Source organism: Suncus etruscus, chromosome 2, assembly GCF_024139225.1.
Source record: "Suncus etruscus isolate mSunEtr1 chromosome 2, mSunEtr1.pri.cur, whole genome shotgun sequence".
NCBI lineage: Eukaryota > Metazoa > Chordata > Mammalia > Eulipotyphla > Soricidae > Suncus > Suncus etruscus.
In genome coordinates, this window is record NC_064849.1 from 57166980 (window position 1) to 57193712 (window position 26733).

General features: G+C 37.2%; 1 protein-coding gene across 1 annotated transcript in view; it reads right to left on the bottom strand.

The window, feature by feature from the left end:
• NUBPL (NUBP iron-sulfur cluster assembly factor, mitochondrial) overlaps positions 1-25043 on the bottom strand; it is a 227027-nt gene extending 201984 nt beyond the window's left edge. Inside the window, exons 1-3 of the mRNA XM_049766761.1 lie at positions 24928-25043; positions 24284-24428; positions 22628-22662 (exon numbers count right to left, since the gene is read on the bottom strand). Of these exons, the coding sequence (XP_049622718.1) occupies positions 22628-22662; positions 24284-24428; positions 24928-25035 (288 nt within the window). The 5' untranslated portion in view covers positions 25036-25043. The remainder of the gene's footprint in view (positions 1-22627; positions 22663-24283; positions 24429-24927) is intronic.
• Between the last annotated feature and the right edge of the window lie 1690 nt (positions 25044-26733).

A 26733-nucleotide genomic window follows, 5' to 3' on the forward strand; every position in this document is an offset into this window, starting at 1 on the left:
AGAATATTCTCGTATGTTTCTTCTTTTACCTTGCCGATTTCAATATTGTGTCTTATCTTTGGCTTTGCTCGTGCCAATTACAATGTATCTCAAAGTTTTTCTATTTGGGTCTATTTTTGCTGGGAACCTTTGGGCCTCACTGGATGCAAGCATTCTCAGTTCTAGAAATTTATTTATTTATTTGGATTTTGGGCAACAACCTGCAGTGTTCAGGACTTACTCCTGGCTCTGTGCTCAGCTATCATTACTGGCAAGGCTTGGGAGACTGCAAGGCCAGGGATTTAACCTTGGTCTTCTCTGTATAAGACAAACATCCTACCTGCTATATTATCTCTTGGGTCCCAATTCTGGAAAATTCTCATTAATAATTTATTTGGGCAATGATTCTTCATTGAATATGCCTTTTTATTTCTCAGGGCTCCAATGATTCTAATATGGTTCTACCCAAACTCATTTCATACTACTGTGCTGCTCATTTTATTTCAGATATTTGTTTTCTATCTTCTGTTGTTTTCTAGAGGTTTCCTGCATCTCACGTTGGAGCTCACCAATATTTCCCTCCACTGCTGTTATTCTACTATTCAGATTTTCTATTAAGTTTTTTTTTTATCTCATACAGTTTTTTATTTATATAATCAGAAGTATAAGTCACTTCTCATTGTAGTTATCTCATTTCTACTCATACTTTCTTCTGTTTGGACTACTAACTCTATCATAATTTCTTTGAGGTCACTGAACATCAACATGGTGTCCCTAAAATTATTACCTAGAGTTTACAGAGTTGGTTGGTACTGGTACAGTCATTTATGCTATAATTATCACTGACTAAGTCTAGTGGCCTTCTATAAGACTTCCCCTCCCATCCTAGCTTCTGTGCTCTGTGAATCCTTGTACTTAGCAATACTTAGCAAGTCTCTGAGGGACTAAGATGAAGATGCTCTACCATTTCAGATAGATTGATCTTGGCTGGCACTGCTCCCTTTATATAACCATCCTAGCAGTGGTATCTCTTTTTTTCTTAAGTAAGCAATTTTTGCCTTCACCATTTCTAAGTAATTAATATTAAATTTTGAGATAAAATTCATTTATAGAAAAATTTTGTGCTATGAACTGCACTGACTGTACTGTTTGCTTTGCACAGGTTGATTCTCATTAAAAAAGCAAAATGATTCAAGATCTCTTTTTATCCTTTTCCTTTTTTGTGGATTTTGTTTTGAGTTTGTTTTGAGAGAGTTTGGGGTTTTGTTTTGATTTGGTTTGGATTTGGTTGATTTTTGGACCATACCTGGCAGTGTTCAGGGATAACTTTTGGCTCAGTGCTCAGAGACCACTCCTGGTAGTGCTTGAGGGGTCACTAGAATTGGCAGCACACAAAGAAAATGCCTTAACTCCTGTACTATCTGTGTAGCCTGAGGACTTCCTCTTGGATGTTTCAAATAGCATTATTTCCTTTAATGTCCAATAGTCTTTGCATGAAATAAAAATGATATATACTAAGTGTTTTCACAAATAGATTTTTGTGTGCATTTGTGTGGGGCCACACTTGGAAGTGCTCAGGGATTACACCTGGTACTGTAGTCAGTCAGGGAAACAGTACTCAGGGAAGCATGTGATACTGGCTATCGAATCTACGCCAAGCACAAGCTCAGTCCATATATTTGATACCAAATAAGACTTTTATTCCTTTTTTACTTACTGGGGACTTACCCTGTGCTAAGAACTTTTCTGATTCCTAAGATATTATGGGGAAAGTTCAAGTGTTTCTCTTTAAGGAATTTATAGTCTAGTAGAAAAGACATAATAAATACGTGTATATTTTTAGATAGTAATAAGAGTTATGAAAAAGCAGTAAGGCAGTGCAAAGAAAGGGAAGTGATGGGAGATGCTATTTTTAATAGAGTTGTCAGGAAGTGTTTCACTTTAGACATTTAGGCAGTGATCTAAATAAGCTGAGAAATTGAACCACAGAAAATGCAGAGTCTCTATCAGGGGTCCTCAAACTTTTGAAACAGGGGGCCAGTTCACTGTCCCTCAGACTATTGGAGGGTCTGACTATAGTAAAAACAAAACTTATGAACAAATTCTTTTTTTTTTTTTTTTTTTTTTGGTTTTTGGGCCACACCTGGCATTGCTCAGGGGTTACTCCTGGCTGTCTGCTCAGAAATAGCTCCTGGCAGGCACGGGGGATCATATGGGACACCGGGATTCGAACCAACCACCTTTGGTCCTGGATCGGCTGCTTGCAAGGCAAACGCCGCTGTGCTATCTCTCCGTTATGAACAAATTCTTATGCACACTGCATATATCTTATTTTGCAATGAAGAAACAAAACAGATAAATATACAATATGTGGCCCGCGGGCCATAGTTTGAGGACCACTGCAAGTTAGGTGAACTCAACTTGGCAACAACAGAAAATTCACTGGGTCTAGATTTGACCAGGGAGAGGAGGCAGGTAGATGTCACGGGAAATATCAAAAGTTTTGGTAAAAATTGGATTTTGTTTTCTAGGTATCATTGGTGGCTTTTTGACCAGAATTGTAACAACCTTTAATTACCTAGTGGATGCTGCTGAACTACATAGCCTAAATGATAAGAGGAACTTCCACACCCGGCCTCCTCCACCTCAGTAGGCCAACATCCACATCTCAGACCTCTGCCTGCTCATCTAAGAGAAGTTAAGAGAAGTTAATCTTCCAGCTGACACTTCCAGACCCTTTTTGCAATCAAAGTCATAGAAGCTCCACAATTAGGAATCAATCCATGTCTTTGAGTGGTTTCATGAGTGCACCACAAATAATAATAATTGTCATAGCATTAACATAATAGGAATCTTAACATTTCCTCAGGAATTAAATTTACTCTATAGCCAGGGAACTTTATATATGGTGAATTGTCACAGCATTAATTTAATAAGAATCTTACTATTTTAGAGGAAGTCAGTCAGAAGACCTGCAAGAAGGTTCATAGCCTTAGTGTGGCTAGCTGATCAAAAATTCCTGAGGAAATATTAAGATTCCTATTATGTTAATGTTGTGACAATTAATATAAATTAGGAAATAATAAGTGAAACAATAACAGAACCAGGGAGATGGCATAGAGGCAAAGATTCATGCCAGGACCCCAGTTCAATCCTCGACATTACAATATCATAGACGCCTTAGTGGTCCCCAGTATTATAGGACCTGAGCAGTACCACATTCTCAGGTCCTCACACTAAAACTCATCACTGGATGAGTTGGGGGAGGGTCCAACAATAACAAATGTTGGGAAGGATGCTATTAGGAAAGTAAACTGTAACAGTTATTTTGTAAAAAGTCAGTGCCTAAACTATCGAGTTTCATATGAACAAAAATCCAAGTCATATAGGTATACTCAAGGGAAAGGAAAACATACCTACTCAAAACTTTGTACAAAGTTTATAGCAGCATTATTCAAAAGAACCAATAAAAGTAGAAAATAGCTTGACTGCATATCAACTTATGGATAAATCAAATGTGGCATGCCCATAAAAGGAATGTCTACTAGTCATAAGAAGAATAAAATATTGATATATGATAAAATTATGAATCTTTAAACCATTATTCTGAGTGAAATATGCCACTGACAAAACCACATGTTATATGATTCCATTTATTGGAAAAGTCAAAAATAGGAAAATTCAGAGAGAGAAAGTGAATGGTGGATACTGAGAGATGGGACAGAAGTGATGGAAACATTTATAGGGGAGTAATTATATGTTATTTTAAATATAGCCATTTAAGAATTAAAAGATATTGATTACATGAAATAAAAATTCTAGCAATCATATACCATGTCCAAGAAAGGCTTCAGATCTTCTTTCTAGTTTCCCATTAAAGAACTAGGAATTACTATTAAAGGTCAGAGCTCTAGATATTTCTGTGAATATAAAGCCTTCCTTAACCTTAGTTAAAGCCTAGTCATTTCAGAATATCTACTAATGTCTCCAATATCTGAAGATGTAATTATTTTAATTACTCACAGAGGCTTTCAACTTTTATATCTCTGACACCTTCATTTAAAGATTATGGTAAAGTAACACCCAGGCCTTAATTTCTAAAACAACTTATTCTCCACCACTAAATAAGTGAGTGGAAATTTAGTACTAGTATTAGATACTTATTTATATATGTTTGCACAGAGGCCAGAAGACAAAATCACAAACCAACGGAATTAAGTGCATTCAAACTGAGAAATGCCATTAATGTTTCTTGGATAAAATGCTCTTTAGCTACAGAGAATGTTCTAAATAATCTAAAAAATAAAACAAACATCCTTATCTCCCCTGAAGTGTGCTACATTTTTTACTACTTTTAAAAACAATATTTATTTGATTTGATAGGAATTGATGTTTCTAATCTTTTATTTAACTTACACCCAAATAGCCAAGAGGGTAAGACTAGACATCGGTCCGTTTCCATGGTGACGGGCAAAAAGTTCCATCTCACTCAAATAGCGTCCCCACACAAATTTAAGAACAAAGGTTATTCCAGGGTTTGAAAATATCTCATTTTCCCAGGAAAAATCTAAAGAAAACTCAATCTTTTACCCACACAAAGGGATTAAGACAGTCTTCAAAGACAATTTGAGTATTTTCCTATCTTAATTTAAGAGCCACAAACAATCAACCAGGTTGTCATTTATTGCTCTTAGAAAATCCTAGATTGTTATCTGTACTGGCAGTGATAAAATCATCTTTTTAGAGCAACAGGAAGACAGTTTTACGTCTAGCTCAGTTGCAAAATAAATGGTTGCATTTATCACTTACTGAAGTAGAATAGTCTGCCTGCTCTCTTTAAGCAAGTGATTAAAATTTCACAGAAGTACAAAGGAGGCTCAAAATTTGGGGGAGGCAAGAAAGTTTCTGAAGAAGCTCCTCAAGAAGCTCCAAAGAACTACATTTTTTTAAAACAGCCATCTATTTTTTGTAAAATTTGGTTGATGTGGTTAATTTGGCAAAACATTTGAGAAATGAAAAGGAAGTTAGAACATGGCTGGTGAAAAGGTTCAAGCCTATAATTATTTGATCTTATTGCACAAACAATAAATAAAGACTCTAAAAGTTCTTTCTCTTTCATCTGAACACTCATTGACCCATTTCTGCACAGCAGCACTAACCCTAGTCCTTTCACACACTGCTACTGCCAAATGAGCTATCACATGCTCCCAACAAGAACGAAATAGGTTGAAACAAAACATAAATTGAAATATTTCATGGCCAAAATTAAAACTTTAATATACTACAACTGAAGACAATACTCTTCTGATTCCCATTTTATTCTCATAATCTTTAACCTTATCAAAATGTGTTTTAAATATAACATTTGGTCAGCTCCCTAAGTTTTCTGGTGCACAAAAATTAAAAATGCAGGGACTAGAGAGACAGTACAGTGGGTAAATAACTTGCCTTGCATAAGGCCAAACAGGATTCAATCCCCAGCATCCCATATGGTACCCCCCAACAGGAATATGGTCAAGTGTGGCCCAAAAACTAAAATAATTTAAAATTCAAAAGTTGGGGGGGGGGGGTTGTTATAGATATTTTAGTTAACATTAAAATGCTGAATGGCAGAATATAAATAATTTACTTAAAAGCTTCTTTTTTTTTTTTTTTTTTGTGGTTTTTGGGTCACACCCGGCAGTGCTCAGGGGTTATTCCTGGCTCCAGGCTCAGAAATTGCTCCTGGCAGGCACAGGGGACCATATGGGGCGCCGGGATTCGAACCGATGACCTCCTGCATGAAAGGCAAACGCCTTACCTCCATGCTATCTCTCCGGCCCCACTTAAAAGCTTCTTAAAGTATAATTCTTCCGACTTAGTTTATATCCTATTTAAATATAAAACTACTCCTTGATAATTCTGTGGATATTTCTGGAAGCCCAGCAACTTATTCAAATCTTTTAAGGCTTTCATTCAAATTGAATCAAATTTCAATCACTGAGCAAGCACTTACTAGACTATGTTAAACCCAGCCAAGCAAGAGACACAAATGATTTATGATGCAATCCCTCTGTGGAAATTATATTCACTGTTAAAACAAGAGACATGAATACAAGCCAACAAAGAAAGATGTGACTTTATTTAATGCCACCAAGAAGGATTCACAAGAACAATGTCCAACATTAGATCTGTAAGATGAAAGAAGATGAGTACAGAAAGCAGGGAATATAGTCAATGCAAAGGAGCAGCCAAAGCAAAGTCAGGTGCAGAATGAAAATTTAGGTAGGTCCAATCTTTTAGGAACTAAGCTAGGCAATTTGGACAAAGATGTATGCAGTAAGATCTATCCTATACACAATTAGATAAGTATTTAATTCCAGGTTATATTATATTAATTACAGGAGGGTAAACAGACCAATTCAAGTGATCATTGAAAATCTTTATGTGAAAGATTAAAATCCTTACCAAAATTCATGGTAACAAAGAAAAGTTATTTCTCAAAATTAAAAAAAAAAAGGCCAGCATTTAGTAACCAGTATATAACAGTGTATTGGTATGGGAGAAATTAAAAACAGAAATGGTATAAAGGCTTCTGAGTAAGATACGAGACGATCTGGTGTGGTGGCTCAGTCTAAACCATTGCCATCTTATTTTGATTATTGCTACCATTATGACATAAGGTCTAGATTACCTCCTCTTGAATTGATGCAAACACTGTCTAGTTCAACCTGCTGAGTATCACAATTACCTATATAATTACCTCTTATTCACTAAAATACTTAACTCTCGGGGCTTTGTAAGAAGTTCAAACTGTCCTGACACTCTAAGCGGTGAAGAATCTTAGCACACATGAAGAACATTATGCAAAGTCTCTCAGTCAATAAGCTCAGTTGAACCCAGCCACCAATCATCTTAGTTCTTGTACCAAGCGTGTGAGTTTATAAAGAGCCTACAGATAAATCATCCCAATGTATCTTCTCTGCTGATGACTCAAAGGTCATAAAACAAGATTTGCCCTTCCTATCATGTCTGCCAAATTCCTGTTCCATAACAATAAATTACTTGTAGCATTCTACAACCAAGTTTAAGTCATCTCTTAATTGCAATAGATATTTAAAATGGGTGACTGAAACACATTAAGTCCAGTTTTAAGAGGCATAGGAACAAGAGGTTTTAAAAATGATGGAGGTCAGAGAAATAGTACAAAGCAGGTAGGGCATTTGTTTTACACATATCTGACTGAGATGTCCATACCCAGCAATTTCATACAGTCCTCAGAGCCCACCAGGACTGATTCTTGAGTACAGATCTAAAAGTAAGCCCTGAGCTGTGTGTGGCCCAAAAAGCTGAAAAGACAAAATAAAAATAAAATAAAATAAAGATTATGGTTGTATTCCAATCAATTAAATGTTTATATTTTAAGTAAAGATATCTATATAATACCAAATAGAAAAGTTGCATAAACTATTAAAATCTGGGGTCTCAAGCCTAAACAACAGTACTACATGCCTTGTACATGACCTTGCACATACTGGGTTCAATCTCCAGCATCCCATATGGTCCCCCAAGTCCCACCAGGAGTAATCTGTGAGCACAGACTTAGGAGTAAGTCCTGAGCACTTTGTCCAAAAAAATAAATAGAAATAAATTTAAAATATGGGTCCAGATAATTCAAAATGGAGAGATATTGAAGAACCAACATATAAAGATTAAGATAGAGCAAATAAATATTATGAAGAAAAATAAAAAAAAGTAATAAAGTAGTATGAAAGGTTAGAAAGGAAACTGAGAAAGAAGAAATAAGATAGAACCATGTTGTGAAGCCAGAAAAATAAAGATTCTCTGCAATATAAAACCTGGGTCAGAGTATTCAGGGTCGCAGAAAATTAAGAATGAAAGGAGGGGCCGGAGCAGTGTTGCAAAGCAGTAAGGCATCTGCCTTGCCGGCACTAGCCTAGGATAGACTGTGGTTCAATCCCCCAGCGTCCCAGATGGTCCCCAAAACCAGGAGTAATTTCTGAGCGCATAGCCAGGAATAACCCCCGAGCATCACCGGGTGTGGCCAAAAAGAAGGAAAGGAAAGGAAAGGAAAAGACAGGGAAATGTACTTGTTTTTAAACTTACAGTTTTTGGGCCGACCAGTGGTGCAGTGGGTGGGCATTTGCCTTGCAAGCAGCTGACCTATGACAGACTACGGTTAGATCCCCCGGCATACCATATGGTCCCCCAAGCCAAGAGCGATTTCTGAGCACATAGCCAGGAGTAACCCCTGAATGTCACCCAATATCAAAAAAAAAAAGTTGAACTTATAGTTTTATTTATTTATTTACTTATTTTCCCCGTTCCTTCACTTTTGTTGCCATATGACTAGGAAATCACACACACTGAGATATAGTGCCCACTGTGGGTGGCATACTTCACCTGACACACTTGGGAGTGGCACACAAGAGAAGGCACACTTAATTGTGGTCCCTGGAATCCCAAATGGTAATACCACAGCAATTGTATTGGGTATATAGAATGTTGCCAGGAACCAAACCTAATGCCTGAAGCTTCCAAGGGAGATGATCTACCATGAACAAACTCAGATCCCACTAAGGGAGAAGAGATTCAACAAACACTGGGGCCAAGGAGTCAATTTACAGAAACTGAGAAACAACTAAGAATTAGGTAAACTGATACAACCTATGCAAACTGCCTCTTCCAGTATGACAATAAGCCCTGGCCAGTGGGGGAGGAGGGTAAGGAGGTACAGCAGAGAAGAATGAGTAGAAACAGCATTAAGAGAAGGTAGGTTGGCTGATTCGCTCTCCAAAAAAAAAAGTATGTATTTTTTAGACTGTAGAAGTGAAGTGAGTATATCCTTAAAGTGTTGACACTGGTGTGTATCACTGATAGCTCACACTTAGATGTGGCTTAATTAACACAAGTTTCAGCATCAGTGTCTAGTTAATAAAAAATAAAGAATTTATAGAGACCAAAGGAATTATGAGTTCATAACCTAGAAGAGGCAGAAAATGACAGAGGAGGAGTCCAGGTGGAAACATAAATGGCCCTAAATATATCAAATAATATTTAGCAGATCAAAATAGAGACATTGATAGTAGCACAATAATAAAAGGTGATATGAACATATGTGTTACACCAACAGATTATTTGGACAGAAAATTAAGAGAAAACAATTATCTTAAGTGAAATAATTTGTCCAATGGATATAATAGGCAGATACAGAAATATACACCCCAAGAAAATTATATTATTCTCAAGTGTAAATGAAATATTCCCAAGATTAGGTCATACTTGGCGGGGGGAGCAAAGGTCAAAAAGCACATTAAGACTGTTACCATATTTAGCAACTTTTTCAACCCCAACAGTATGAAACTAGAAAAATAACACAAAAACAAAATCAAAAGTACAGAGACAGAAACAGTTAAAGTCTTCCTAAAAACAAACATTCAGGATCACATGTCATTACTAGTGAATTCTAACAATATTTTCAAAGGAGATATAATACCTATCCATCTCAAACTCTTCAAAAAAATCAAAGAAGGTGGGGCTAGAGCAGGGGTCTCAAACTCACAGCGCGCAGGCTGTTTGCGGCCCTCTGTACAACATTTTGTGGCCCTGCCCTAGAGGAATCTTTTTTTGTTTTGTTTTAAGTTGTTTGGGTCACACCTCCCAATGTTCAAGACTTACTACTGACTTTGCACTCAGGGATCACCCTGAGTTTGCCTCCTGTGGCCCCCAGGTAAATTGAGTTTGAGACCCCTGGGCTAGAGAGAGAGTACAGCAAATGAGGCACTTGCCTTGCAGGTGTCTGACAGGGGTTCAATCCCTGGCATTCCATATGTTCCAGCAAGCACCACCAGAGTAACTCCTGAGTGCAGAGTCAGAAGTAATCCCTGAGCATTTCCAGGTGTGACCCAAAATCTTAATTAAGATACAACACATTATTTTTTTGTAGCTTCTTGGGAAGTAGGGTGTACAGCTAGCAGGAGTTATTCCTGGCTCTACACTCAGGAATCATGGTTGGCAGGCTTGGGAGACTGTAGTATCACAGCCCTTAGGAAGGGTTTAGGTGGTGGTGGATGGTGATGGAGGGACCTTTTTCTGCCATCCCAGGCCACATGGCTCTGCAACCCCCTTCAGCCGGCAGGTATCTGGGTCCAGGAGAGCAGCAGGTATAGAACTCACTCACAGGCAGGCTTCCAGAGAGATAACATCTTTATTTGCCCTGGCTAACCAACATGTGTGGCCTATATCATAACCACTTATGCTGTGTATCTATTCAGCCCTGCATTGTACCTTCTTCCTCAGCCATCTCTCTATCTTCCTTTTTCCTCCATGCTACATCCAGGCAAATCCCTTTGCCCTTCTGGTCAAAGCCTTATCTAACCTTCCCAAGACCCCTCCCAGGAATGGGAGGGTCTTGCAGGTAAGATCAAGTTACACAGGAAGAATGGGGTTACAGGAGACCATATGGAATGCATAGGATCGAACCTGGATGTGCCGTATGCATGACAAGGGCCCTATCCACTGTGCTACAGCTCAGGCCCCATCCATCCCCAATACATTTTGTTCAGCCAAAACATCCTCATCCCAAAACCAGACAAGGCAACATACAAAAAAAAAAAAAAAGAAAAGAAAAGAAAAGAAGAGAAAAAAAACTACAGATCAAATCTGAAGAACAGGGATGCAAAATCTAACAAAATCTTGACAAACCAAATCCAACATTACATTAAAAGAATCACTGATCATAACCAAATGAGATTCATTCCAAAGATGCAAGAATGCTTCAATACATACAAATCAATTAACTAAAATACCACATCAACAAAAGGATCTTAATAAAAATCACATGACCACAGCAAAAGATGCTGACAAAGCATTTAACAATATCCAGCACTCATTTCTCAATAACTGATAACAAAGGAGCATACCTCATGTATCATGCATGACAAGAACTGGCAGGAAGTTCAGAGGTAGGATTGCATGTAGCCGACCTAGGTTAAATTCTCAGCATCCCCAAGCAATTCCAGGAGTAACAGCGCAGAGCCAGAAGTAAAATTGTTAGACATTGGGCATTGATAGACATGACCCTTCAAAAAAAAATTTTAAAGATCATTGATGACAAACCCACAGCTAACATCAAATCCAGCAATGAAAAATTAAAAAATTTCCCCTAAGATCTAGTACAGGGCCTGAAGAGATAGCACAGCGGTGTTTGCCTTGCAAGCAGCCAATCCAGGACCAAAGGTGGTTGGTTCGAATCCCGGTGTCCCATATGATCCCCCGTGCCTGCCAGGAGCTATTTCTGAGCAGACAGCCAGGAGTAACCCCTGAGCATCATTGGGTGTGGCCCAAAAACCAAAAAAAAAAAAAAAAAATCTAGTATAAAACAAAGATTGTCTATTTATATCTTATTGTTCAACATAATTCTAGAAGCCCTAACCAGAGTAATGAGTCAAGAAATACATAAAAGGCAACAAAATGGAAAAGAAATTTTGTAACTATCACTGTTTATAGAATTATTTAAAAAAAAATGCTAAAGACAACAATATTAAAAAGAAAAAGATGGGGCCGGGCGGTGGCGCTAAAAAGGTAAGGTGCCTGCCTTGCCTGCGCTAGCCTTGGACGGACCGCGGTTCGATCCCCCGGTGTCCCATATGGTCCCCCAAGCCAGGAGCAACTTCTGAGCAGACAGCCAGGAGTAACCCCTCAGCGTTACCGGGTGTGGCCCAAAAACCAAAAAAATAAAAAAAAAGAAAATAGAATAGTTATATAAAAATCTGATACATTTCTTTTTTTCTTTTTTTTCTTTTTTTTTTTTTGCTTTTTGGGCCACACCCAGTGACGTTCAGGGGTTACTCTTGGCTATGCGCTCAGAAATTGTTCCTGATTGGGGGACCAAATAAGATGCCAGGGATTGAACCGCAGTTCGTCCTAGGTCAGCGAATGCAAGGCAAGCGCCCTAAGGCTTGTGCCACCACTCCAGCCAAAAAAAAAAACCTGATATATTTCTATATATAAATAATAAAAATAAATTTAAGAAAATGATCCTCCAATGGGCTGAGAGACAGCACAGTAGAAATGATGCTCATCTTATATATAAGCTGAGCCCAGATTTGATCCCCAGCATCCCTATCTGCCATGCATCTCCAGGAGTAATTCCTGAATGTAAAGTCAGGAGTAAACCCTGAATATTGTCAGGTGGAGTCCCCCCAAAAGTTCCCCCACCCTAAAAAGAAAAACAATTCAATTTGTAATTCATAAATTAAAATGCCAAAAAGATCAAATGGCAGAGAACATATCTACACCAGGCCCTGAGTTTGATCCCTTAGCATATGGTTCCCTGAGTACTAGCCAAAAACATCAAGAGGTATGATGGCCCTATTGACCATTAAGAGTGACATGATGGTCACTAAACACAGACAAGATTGGGGTACTACTTATGACTAAGTTTAAGGGCTACAACCTATAGAAAATACTACAACTAAAAAAAATGCACAAGTGCTAAGTCCAGGAAATGCATACATTGGTGAAAGCCATTAAAAGAATGGCAGAGAAACTCAGCAAGTACAAGAGTAGTACAAATCTCAGTGAGCATCATAAACAGATTCATAAGCAGCAAGAACAACACCGATAGGTGTGTGTGCAACACAAACAAACACACCTTCATTGCAACAACAGCATCAACAATGGAAATGGGAAGTAAATTTAAAAAAATGTTAAAAGTGGGGCCGGGCGGTGGCGCAAGAGGTAAGGTGCCTGTCTTACCTGCGCTAGCCTTGGACAGGACCGCGGTTCGATCCCCCGGCGTCCCATATGGTCCCCCAAGCCAGGAGCGACTTCTGAGCACATAGCCAGGAGTAACCCCTGAGCGTCACAGGGTGTGGCCCAAAAAACCAAAAAAAAAAAAAAATGTTAAAAGTACTGAGATCCAATAAATCCACATTTATATGAACATTTCATTTACAATGAAGTAAGTAGTCAAGACCATACTATAGAAAAAGTTTCTTTCAATAAATGGTATTAGTTTCCTGGCATCCCATATGGTCCCCAGAGCCTGCCAGGATTGATTTCTAGCGCAGAGCCAGGAGTGTACCAAATGTGGAAAGAAAAAAAAAAAAAAAGCTATATCATTATTTAACACCACACACAAATTAACTCAAAATTGAAGTCTTGATTATAAGACCTGAAACAATTGTTGCAGCTTTCAGCATTATATCTATGATATGGGATCAGTTTTGGTGTCCTGTAAAATAAAAATCCACTAGCGGTAAGATTGCACCAGGCACTCTTTGTTAGCCCCACACAGCTGGATCTGATGAAGCAGGATAGCACTGAAGAAATAACACACCAAGCTGTCAGGAAGAGTCATCGAAGTCAATCTGCTTTTCAATTCAAGGTCTCTCTGCCTCATGTTCCCTCTGCCCAAGCCAAAAACCAGAACTCCTTTCCTTATTCAAACCAATTCCCCATACCAGGAGGGGAAAGGTAGAGTACTCCAGGTGGAATTTTACATACAAATAAAGAGGTTTAAAGAAAAAGTAAATTGAGGGAACACCTTTATTTAGCGTTGGTTTCATCTTACATTGTCCAACAACAAAAGAGTGGATAATGAAGGTGGAATATACACGCAATGTAATATTATGCAGATGCAAGGAAAGATAAAAATCATGCAATTCACTGCAACTTGGGCATATCATGTTGAGGATTATCATGGTGAGCAAAGTAAGTCAGAAGATCAAAGACAATAATTAAATTAATTCACTTGTCTGTGATAGAACAACAAGAAAGCAAGGCATCAACATGGGAAACCTAGATTACCCTGCAACTCAGACTAAAAAACTAAGGAGGGAAGGAAAGAAACTGAATGGGGCTAGGAATTAAGAAGAAAATAAGAAAAATCAGGGACCTTAGACACACTGGTTGGAAAGAAGGTTTTTTGTTTGGTTTTTGGGCCACATCCTGTGATGCTCAGGGGTTACTCCTGGCTCTGCGCTCAGAACTCGCTCTTGGCTCAGGGGACCATATTGGACACGAAGGATCGAACCCAGGTCCGCCAGGGATCAGCCACGTGCAAGGCAAACATGCTACCACAGTGTATTCGCTCCAGCCCCTGAAAAGGTATTTATTTTTTGAAAGAGGTATTTTTTAACGATAATCTGAGTCATGAAACAAATAAACTAAAAGCATGAGATCCAGTAGGCAAAAAAAAGCTTAAGAAAATGTTTTAATATTTTTATTTTAAGAAATATAAAATTTTTAATGTATTCAAGGCCAGGGGTAAGGCTTAGAAGTTCAGCACATGCCTAGCATGTTGCAGGCCCAAATTTCAAACACCAAACGACTGGGGCATCATTATGGATTCAAAAGTAGACCATTATGGCCAAAAGTAGACCCAGGCCCAATGCACAAATGCATGATAACATATAAAATAAACAAATATTTTTAATAAATCCAGGTAGTTATCTGGTAGCTCTTTCTCTTAGGCAGGATGGGAAGGATGCTTGATGAGGTGGAAAATGATAAGTAACGTACATATAAAGAGTCCATTTTTCATGTACAACAGGAGACAAATTCATGTGCTGGGAATGAAGAAACTGGAATGAGATGAAAGGGTTTGAGAATGGGAAAGAGTTGGAAGCACATCTGTAGAAATGGGAAGAGAGGCTGTCTGGAGACAAGTCAAAGAATCATCAAGTCACACATAATCTGGCTCCAATTGGCAACGACAATCCCCCCTCCCAAAAAAGTTACATAAGATTGTAAATTAACCAAGATGAAGAAAAGAGCAGTACTTGATCTTACTGCCAAGCAAAGCACCTAGATGACAAGACCTCAATAAATGTATGATGAATAAATTTAAAAAACATACATATGAATGGACAATAAGCTCTCTATTAGAAATCTGTTCATTATTAATTTCTAACCCCAATTATATATTTGTATATGAATGTATATGTAGATTACAACTATATTGCAAAATAATTCAACTCTGCTGAATGTTTCCATTTCTTAATCTAAGAGAAATTAATTTTAATTTAATTGTATAAAAGAGTTTGCTGGGGCTGAAGCAATAGCATAGCAGTTAGGGTGTTTGCCTTGCCAAGCAACCGACCCAGGCATAATTCCCCAACATCCTACCCTATATGGCTCTGCAAGCCTGCCACAAGTAATTTCTGAGCACAGAGCAAAGAGTAACCCCTAAGCACCACCAGGTGTGACCCTAAAACAAAAATAAAAGAAAAAGAGGCTTGGCTTTAATTACAAATGTTTTCTACATCAATGTCAAGGTTTATTCAAATAACATACTACTTCCCATATTAAGTATCCGTTAATAAACAAACTAAGGAAATGTAGTGCATTAACTGAAACAGAAATTCACAGAAAATATTACTACATCATAAAAATAGCAAAATCTCATCAATTACAACACAGATGAACCTAAAGGGCTGCATGCTCAGGGAAATCAGCCAAGAAAGATAAATACCATATGATCTCATCTATATGTGGAATATAAAACTAAAATTAATAATTTAAAAAAGAAGCAAGCTCATAAATACAAAGAAAAGATGTGCAGATTGAGGCTGCAGGTGATTCAAAATGAGATCAAGGGGTCAAGAACTATAAATTTCCACTTATAAAATAAATTAATCATAAGGAGGTAATGTATTGCATGGTGATTATAATAACACATTAGTGCTAGTGCTTTCTTTTCTTTTCATTTTTTGAAGTGGGAGGCTTCCAAAGAAAGCCACACACCTGGCTCTGTGTTTAAGGGCTATACCCAGTTCTGCGACCTGGGACTGCTCCTTGCAGTGCTCAAAGGACCATGAGATGCAAGAAATCAAACTCAGAAATTCCACATGCAATGCGTATATTCAACACTTTGAGTTTTCTTTGGCCCACTCTGCTTATTTTAAAGTTGAAAAAAGAAAAAGTTCTCATAATAGATTCCTTAAAACTAATGATAATGAAAAAACAAGTTACCAACATTTATGGGACACAAAAAAGCAACAATTAGGGTAAACTCATAGCGACATAGTCTGAAATAAGAATAGAAAAAATAAAAACAACAACTTAAAGGCATACCTTAAATATCTGGAAAACCAACAACAAAGTAACCCAAACACGAGTAGAAGAGAATAAAATACCAGAGCAGAAATCAATTATATAGAAAGCAAGTAAATGATACAAAGAATTCATGAAACCAGGAGCTGGTGTTTTGAAAATATAAACAAGAAAGACAAACTACTGACAAGACTCACAGGTCAAAGAAAGAACTCAAATAAATCAGTTCAGAAATAAAAAGGGATAAATTATAACAAAATCCCCAGAAATGTAAAACATCCTTAAAACTTACTATGAACAACTATATTCTGTTAAGCTGAGACCCTAAAAGAAATGGACATATTTCTGGAAACATATAATCTCTCAAAACTGAATAAGGAAGAAGTAGATAGCCTAAATAGGCCAATCATAAGCAAGGAAAATGAAACAGTAATTAAGAATATCCTCCAAGAATAAGTCCAGGACAGATGGATTTACAGGTGAGTTTTATCAAACATTCAGAAAAGACTTAATACCAATGATCCTTAAAATCTTCCAAAATATCAGAGAGATTAGAACCCCCCCCTAATATCTTCTATGAAAGTAACTTTATGCTGATTCCCAGAGCTGACAGATACTACCAAGAAAGAAAACTACAGAACAATCTCACTGATGAACATTGGTGTAAAAATCCTCAACAAAATCTTAGCAAATAGAATCAAACAGCACATCAAAAAATTATACATGACTGAGTGGGTTTCATCCTAGGGATGCAAGGATGGTTCAGTACACACAAATCAATCAATATCATACACCACATCAGTAAAAGAAAAGATAAAAATCATATGATCGTACCAACCAATGCAGAGAAAGCATATGACAAGATCCAGCACCCATTTATGATTAAAATCCTTAACAAAATAGGTGTGGAAGAAACCTTCCTCAAAATAATAGCAGCTATCTATAAAAAGTCCATAGCCAATATTATTTTTTTTTTTTTTGGCAACATCTGGTGATGCTCAGGGGTTACTCCTGGCTCTGCACTTAGAAATCACTCCTGGCTTGGGGGACACAGGAGGATCAAACCGCAGTCTGTCCTAGGTCAACTGCAAAGCAAACCCTACTGCTGTGCCACCACTCCAGCCCGATATTATACTTGATGTTGAAAATCTAAAAGCAGTCCCACTGAGGTCATGTACAAGGCAAAGAAGTTAATTGTCTCCATTCTTATTCAACATAATATAAGAAATCTTAGCAAGAGCAATCAGGCAAGAAAAGAAAAATCAAAGGCTTCCAAATTGGAAAAGAGGAAGTAAAATTATCTCTATTTACATATGACATGATTATATACATTGAAGGCCCTAAAGAATCCCCAGAATAGCTCTAGAAACAATAAACAAATACAACAAAATGGCCCAGGGACCACACCCAGTGGTATTCAGGGGATACTCCTGGCTCTGCACTCAGAAATTATTCCTTACAGTGAATAGGGAATCAAACCTGGGTAGGCAGCGAACAAGACAAATGCACTAACCATTGTACAATCTCTAGGGCCCAGGAGGCCAGTGTTTGATACCTGGAACTGCTTAGACACCTGAGTACCTCCCCTAAACAAGGAAGCAAGAATAGCTTCTGAGCACCATTGTGTTATTATCCATCCCAAAATAAATAAATGTAAAAGAACAGAACCAACTTAAACTGGCAATTTCAAGTAAAATAACCCAGACTGATTTAAGTATTTAGAAAAAGAGTTAAAAATAAAGCTAGGATGGTATGTGGGAGGCAAATTCATGGAGAACTTTGAAAACCAGCCAAAGCATTCAACCATAAGTCTAAACAAGGACATAATACCAACAGTGCCTTACTTCAATAAAACTCAGCTATGTTCTGTATGGATCTGCACATGAGCAATTAAAAGGTCACTGAAATGGTCTGATGGTCTGTGAGTCCTCAGAGACAGGCATGGTACTTCATTTCTTTATCTTCCCTACAAGCATTAAGTGCTTAAAATAAAGTAGGCTCTCAATAACTGTTTGAAGTTTCAATGTTCAAATGATCTGAAAAGTAACAGGACCCTTCTTAATAAGGGTAGGAATAGTGGAAATAGGAAGATAAATATTGGAAAACCTTTCAGAAATAAATTCTACCAGAAATAAATTCTAGCTGCTGAAATATGGCAAGAACACAGAATAAATAGGCTATAAGCCAATAAATACTACATGCATCACATTACAGGTTTCTCTCAGAGTCAAATATAATTATGTTCATGAAAATATGCTATAATTTTTTTTAAAAAAATTAACTTCTCTAGAATAAGAAGTTATTCTGGGACTAAAGATAAATAGCAGGAAGGGCACTTGCCATGTATATGGCCCATCCATGTTTGATCCCCAGCATCCTGTATGGTAACCTGCGCCTACCAGTAGTGAGTGATTCCTAAGCACAGAGTCCAGGAATAAGCCTTGAGCACTGCCAAGATCTATCCCCCTACCCAAAATAAGTTGGTTATCTTAGACACAACTATATTTAACGTTAGATATAGCTGGTTGTTTTATGACATTCATCTTCTTTCAATTAGATTATAAAACCTCTAAAGGACACGTGTCTACTTCGTTAGGAAGTACACTAATAGCTTATTAAGTGTTGTCACAACTAGCAATTTCTCACTCACAGAAGAAAACATTACTGAACCTATTTCTGCGATATATACCAACAAAAATATATGTAGACATATACAGAGAAATATATACATGCTTATTTTAACAATGAGTACTAAATGTTTGCTGAACTAAAATGAAATAACTTGGGAATTCATAGAGTAGGGCATGAGAGACAGAACAGCAGGTAGGACACTTGCCTTACATATAGTTAACCAATGCTTAATTCCTGACATTTCAATATAGTTCCAGAGACCCACCAGGAATAATCCCTAAGCAAAGATCCAAGAGTGAGTCCTGAGCATGCTGGGTGTTACCTAAACACCAAACAACAACAACAACAAAAACTCATGAAGGAGGGAGATGAGGGCCATTGGTGGGGAAGAAGGTGTACTTTTTATGACTGAAACGCAACTACAAACATATTTGTAACCGTGGTGCTTAAATAAAGATATTATAAAAAAAAATAATCTCATGGAGTTTATCAACATTTTCCAGGAATCTTTTATGCTTCCCTCTCCTAGTATTGCTATATTTTCCCACTGTGATTAAATGTACATTATAATATAAATAGATTATAATAAGGGCAGTTAAAAAGATAGAAAAGTGAAAAATAAAATATAACGGTCAATAAGTGTATATCAATCAATGTGTGCCAGTTAATGTTTAAAATTGGCTGGGGACACTGGAAATTGAGCTCCCATTTGATCCAGCTAACTAGCACTCCTAGGGATATACCCTAGGAACACAAGAATACAATACAAAAACCCCTTCCTCACACCTATATTTATTGCAGCACTATTCACAATAACCAGGCTCTGGAAACAACCCAGATGCCCCTCAACAGATGAATGGCTAAAGAAACTGTGGTACATATACACAATGGAATATTATGCAGCCGTCAGGAGAGATAAAGTCATGAAATTTTCCTATACATGGATTTACATGGAATCTATTATGCTGAGTGAAATAAGTCAGAGGGAGAGAGAGAGAGAGAGACGCAAAATAGTCTCACTCATCTATGGGTTTTAAGAAAAATAAAAGACATTAAAATAATTCCCAGAGATGAGGGCCGGAAGGACCAGCTCATGATATAAAGCGAACCACAGAGTGGTGAGTGCAATTAGAGAAATAACTACACTGAGAACTATCATAACAATGTCAATGAGTGAGGGAAGTAGAAAGCCTGTCTCAAATACAGGCAGGGGGTGGGGAGGAGAGAGATAGGGGCATTGGTGATGGGAAGGTTGCACTGGTGAAGGGGGGGTGTTCTTTTTATGACTGAAACCCAACTACAATCATGTCAGTAATCACAGTGTTCAAATAAAGATATTATTAAAAATAAATAAAATAGGGCCCAGAGAGATAGCACAGCGGCGTTTGCCTTGCAAGCAGCCAACCCAGGACCTAAGGTGGTTGGTTCGAATCCCCGGTGTCCCATATGGTCCCCCGTGCCTGCCAGGAGCTATTTCTGAGCAGACAGCCAGGAATAACCCTTGAGCACCGCCGGTGTAACCCAAAAACAAAACAAAACAAAACAAAACAAAAACAAATAAAATTAAATTAAATAAAATTGGCTAGGGTCGTGTAGGAGGCATGATTTTCAGTATTCAACAGTTCCCAGTTTAAATGTTCCTATTATCACTCATTTCAAGTGAACAACACGACAGCAGTTGTGCTTTGAAAAAAAAATTCCTGAAAAATGTAACAATCAACTCTCACTAACCAGTATGAATCAGTTCCAATACATCATAGGATACAATATTCAAAAATGGCACACATAATTCCCAAATTCTGCTTTGCTATACTTCCATCTATAATACCAGAGGAAAGTAAGAAAAGCAGAGAAAATTAATACTATCAAGTCACAGTCTTTTTTTTTTTGTTTTTGTTTTTTGTTTTTGTTTTTGGGCCACACCTGGTGACACTCAGGGGTTACTCCTGGCTATGCGCTCAGAAATGGCTTTTGCTTGAGGGACCATATAGTATGCCAGGAGATAAAACCGAGGTCCATCCTAGGTTAGTGTATGCAGGCAAACACCCTACCACATGCGCCACCACTCCGGCCCCCAGTCTACATTTGAACTGAACCAGAAACTCCTCTTTCCTAAACCAATGTAACAAATTTTTCACCACATAAAACAATTTTTAAATAAAAATACTTAATATCATTCATATACTTGTCTAAAAATTCTATTAGCTCTACTATACTAATATATAGCACAAATTATAAAGCATATACATACACACACAAAATACCCTTAATGGCTAAACAGCAACCAAAATAAATGATTTAAAATTAGTGTGCAAAAAATTCTAAGACATCTTCTAAAACACTGAGCAAAAGACAGATGAAAACTATGAAAAAATTAATAAACATAAAGGGTCAATGTACACATAATTAGGCTTTGTATAAACCTAACTTATAGGTTTATAAACCTATAAACCTGGAGAAAAACCACATTAAAAAAAGTAATCAATGAAGAAATTTTCCCTATATTAAAAAAATTTTGTTTTGGGGTACCACCCAGCAGTGCTCCAGGGTTACTCTGGCTCTCTACTCATGAATCACTCCTGGCTGGTTCAGATGACCATATAAGATGCTGGGGTTTAACCTAGGTCAGTCACATGGAAGACAAATGCCCTATCCATTGTACTATCTATTGCTCTGGCCCAAAAAAATTTTTTTCTTTTATCAGTTCTTGATATTGTTTGACCAATTGCCAAACTGAAAAAAAAACATCTTAAAGCCAACAACTGGACATGTATTTATGACACCTTAACCTTAAAATACATAAAGAAGGGGCTGGTGAGGTGGCACTAGAGGTAAGGTGTCTCCCTTGCAAGCGCTAGCCAAGAAAGGACTGTGGTTTGATCCCCTGGCATCCCATATGGTCCCCCCAAGCCAGGGGCGATTTCTGAGCGCTTAGCCAGGATTAAACCCTGAGCATCAAACAGGTGTGGCCCAAAAAGCCAAAAAAAAATAAAAATAAAAATAAAAAAATAAAGAAAACCCTAAAAGCTTTGAGGGGGAAAACATTACAAAGAAAAATAAGTCAGACTAGTATCAGATATTTCATTAGCTTGCTAAAAGAAAATGGAATAGGATTTTCAAGTTTCAGAAATGAGATTCTCTTGAACTTGGATTCCTATAGCTAGCTAGTCAAACTATCAAATATTACATATAAAGACAAATTAAGGCATCTTTGGAAATTCCAAGAATAAAATAAAAACTAACTTTCTGTGTATTTTAGCTTTCAACTTCTACTTGAAAATTTTTAATAAAAATTTTTAATAAAATTTAAACTATTGGCAGGATCACAAAACTTTTGGAGGCTCTAGGGAAGAATTCACTTCCTGCCTCTTGAGGTGTCTAGAGGCATCCTGAATTTGTTTTTGGTTCGTTTTGTTTGGGACCACACACAACTGTGGTCAGGGCTTACTCCTGGCTCTGTGCTCAGAGATCACTCCTGGTGGGCACTAGGGACCATTTGAAGTGCTGGGGATGAACCCCAGGTTAGATGTGTGCAAGGTAAATAAATGTTTTATCTGCTATTCTACCTCTCTAGCCCAAACTTCCTGAGTATTTTCCAGTTTTTCTTTTGTGCCACACCTAGCAATACTTAGGGCTTACTTCTGACTACACTCAGGAGCCCATATAGAGAGCCAAGGATTGAACCCATAGTTGGAATCAGCTGCATGAAAGGCAAATGTCCCACCCATTATATTATCTCTCAAACCCTTTCTATCGCCATCATTATTAGAAAATGATTATTATAGTATTATTAAATTAATGGTTACTATAAATAATCAACACTTATGGCAGCATTTTTCTTAAATTCAGTTGTCCAATGCTCCCTCATAGATTCTGGCAATAAAGAGAAATATAAATATGCTTGTTATGATTACCTTCAAATATATTAATAGATTATTATTTCTATTAAAATACCTACCGAATGATTAGCTGCAAGCGCAAGTGCAAGGTTTACTATAAGAAACAAAAAAAGATAATTACACTTAGTAACTTAGAAATGACACTAGAATTTATTTTAATATTTGTATTGTACATTTTACTATTTGTAGTGTAACAACAAAAGTACAGAAAATTGAAACATAGCTCCTTTCCTTAAAAAGAAAATTACAGGAAATAAAAAATTAAAACATTCCAATTTAAACAAAAGATGTCAGCCCCAAAATCAATCTTTTTAAAAAGTAATTTATAATCTGATACAATTTTATTAAAATAATTGATTATTGATTATAAAAATCAATTTTAATGTATATGCATGTTTTACATAAAAATTATTAATCTTTTAATGGATTAACATGATTACAAACTATTGCATTTTAAAAATAAATGTTGAAGTAAAACATTTTAAAAAGGGGAGTGCTTGCTATTAAATCAGGATTTACAAATATTCATATATGAAACAACATGAAGAAAAGATCAAAGCTAAGGTAGTAAAACCTGTTCCCAAAAGTGCCTTTGAATCTCAAAGACATCAAGGATGAAAATAAGACCAGATTCACTTTTAAACTCAGCAATAGACTCACACTACATCTGAAATCAAAGATCTAAAAGTAACACATTTTCAAGACTGATAAACAGTTCTTCACAGTGTGGGTCACATTTCCTTACAGAACTACTCTAAGTGGTATCTAGGTTGTTTTCTTTAAAGAGGATTAAAAAAAAAGCTTTCAAGATTTTTCTGGCTCATTTCTCAGATCCACAACCTTCTTCTGGAATCTTTTATGGGTGTCAGGCCCATATCCATCAGAATTCAGGAGCTAGTCCTGGCTATTCGCTCAGGGGACAGTCTGTCCTTGGAGCACTGGGGAGACATATATGGTGCTGAAGATTAAATTAATTACATTATTAAATTATATTAAATTTTTACAATGCCCCTGTAGTATCTCTCCAGCCCTTGAGTACTGGTGCCACTAAAATAGTACAAGGTAAAGAAACTTGCCTTGCACACAGTCAACCAGATTCAATCCTCTTGTACCACAAATAGTCCCTCAAGCTCCAACAAGAGTCATCCTTGACCATAATGAAAGCAGCAAGCCTTAAGCATCACTGGGAATAGCCCCTAATTTCTTTTTTTTAATTTATTTTTAATTTGAAAAAAAATGTTTAATTTGACTAAGTTTGTAGTCTACTATGTAAAATAAGTATAATTCCTATTTTATAATTTTTGGATAATTATATGCTTTTGTATAGTAGTCTAAAGTATAGCATAGTGATAAATTGTATTTTTAATTATAAAATGATTCTGAATTTCAGATATAAACATAATGCAAATTTTAAGCATAAAGTTTTTAAGTAATTCACTTTAAATTTTAAGTCAGTTCAGACTTTAAAATAAAGAAAAGATCTGATGGGGGGAAAAATGACCACTTTTTCCTCAAAGAGTGATCATGTCAAAAAAAGATTGTACACCTACATTTATTTAACTCTAAGCCTCAAGCTCCTAATCATTACTAACTACCAATACCAGATTAGCCATTAGAAACTCCATAAACACATTTTTAATGTAACAACTATCTTAATGCAGTGCAATTGTCATTTGGCTTAAGTTTCTAATCAAGATCAGAATTAATGTTAATACCTGCGGTAGTAGACTTTCCAACTCCACCCTTTCCAGAAGCCACAACAATAATTTGCTTAACACCTTCTATGGGTTTCTGCTTTGGAAGTCCTCGGGACATGATTTGTGTTCTTCGCTTTAGAGTCTCACTCTCAGGGCCAGATAACTTAAAAAAAAAAAATTTTAATAAGATTTTAAAAATAAGCCATCTCTAGAATCATGCTGTACAGGAAAAAATATATTTCTGAGTTTGTAACTAGGAGGGGTTTCTTTTCTAAAACCTTGTTATATCCACGACTTAAGCCACCAGCGTTATTTACCTACTGCTATTTATTACAAATGTTGAGGCAGTTGAAGCTTCAATTTGCCTGCCAAGATCAACTGACTTCCAAGAATAAGCTGCCTGTGGACTGAATTTAATTCTCCACGTGGTTCCTTCCTTTAACTTACAGCCTAAATAAACCAACACTGACAACAGAACGTGTAGGTCATGCATCCATGTTCTAACATATGTTTTAGGGACATCCAGTTATCTGGAGTGCCAGGGATGGCAGAGTGGGTGGACCGACGAGTTCTAGGCCAGGGCCAGTCAATGCCAAAGCACTGCGGCCTCACGGCAGCAGCATCCCAGTCCGCCCGCCTCCCAACCCAGCAGCACCGCGGACCTGGCGCCGACAGACCATCATTCGACTCCTCTCAAAAACAGCAGAGGCCCGGCCACCACCCCGCAGCAACACTCCACCCCAAAGCAACACATGCTTCCAAGACCCCATAGCGTAGAATGCTGCCCGGCGCCGAGCCCGGAAACGGAGCCGGCGCGTGCTGATGACGTCACATAGCAACGCTCTGCGTCCTCTCCCTAGCAACAGACCTTATCCCGGAGCCTAAGTGTTCCGCAGGCCAAGTTTTCGTTTGTGGCCCAGGAATAAACGTTTTGTAGTGTTTTTACTAAAGATCTAGGTCGTACAGTTTTCCTGGTATCTTTTAGTAGAGGTAAGAAAATTGAAACCTAGGAAATGTAGAGATATAAACCTGAAAAAGAAATAGAAAAAGGAATTTGAAAAGGATTCCAGGTTTTCTCACAGTCACAAATTCTACCGCTGATAAGGAATTTTACCTTTTTTTTTTCTTTATATGCTCTACATCATAGTCTGCTTTCTGTTGGTAGTTACAACTTGAGTTGTTAGCATTTCCCTGAAAGAAATGTGGGTGTGCTTTGCTAGGCTGGAAAATGATCAGCTAAATCTGAAAGTAGCTGTACTACAGAAAGTTTAACATAAGTGAGACATAGTTTGTGGGGGAAAGTGGACTTTTTCTGGATGGAAGGAATCATTCTTAAATAGAAAACAGGTGAGAAAGTGAATGATATCACTTTAATAGACAAAACTTAAAAGTTGATACAGGAACCCAAACCTAAAAAAGGATTTTGTGAACTATAGAGCCCCTCGCTGTCTCAGATTCCAATATACTTTTAAATACTTATTTCCATTTCTTTTTGTTCATTTATGATGGAGGGTTACACTCAGTTCTGTGCTAAGGATCACTTCTGGTGGTGTTCTGAGAATGAAATGCAGCGCCAGGGTGTTAAGTTAGCCACATGCAAAGCAAAGTATCTTTTGCCGGTTGTACTATATATGTGGTGGCCCTAAATTTTTAAAATCCCGGGTTTTTAGTTGTCTCTATATGTATAGTTTGTTATATAATCATTCTATTGATATTTTCTCTTACATGGTATTATCTTTCATATTGGCATAAAAAAGAGATGAAGTTGGGCCATTTGCATGCAAAGCATATATTCCAGTTCATTGAATTATATCTCCTGAATCCAACAAAAAATTTAGCAACTTCTTATGTGCCATAGTCCCTGGCCTACAGCATGATGGCTGAATACCAGCAGGACTGCTGTGGTGTAGGCCTAGCCTCCCCACTGAAAAAAGGGGTGCGGTCCTAGGCTGACGCTGCTGAGAAACAGCCAGTTGTGCCCTCGGTTAGCACTTGACAGGATAGAACCAATGATCTTATTAAACATTATGCATAATAAGAACTAATAATGCCTAATAGATTAAAAATGTGTGTCTTTGCCCCTTACATTAAAACAAGAATTGCTGGAACACACCCTACTTACCCTAAACTGATAAAAGAATCTACAGCAATATTTTTCCCAAACTGGTAAAATCAAAAATAATATTTTTAGTCATTTACTTAGTAATATGTAGGCTACAAAAATATTTGATCTTTTAATTATACCTTTCCCCTTTCTACAATAGTTCCTTGGTGGGTATAGCATTAATAGACAATGGGCTTGTATTTTGTTGATTAATACATGACTAGCAAGAATCATATACAAGAGGGAAGAAATAGTATTTTTCTTATTTTTGTTTAGGGTAAATGAAACTGATGACAAAGAATTTATAAAATACATAAAATGTTTAGATGGCTGTCTAATGATTGGGTTGACACATAATGTTTAA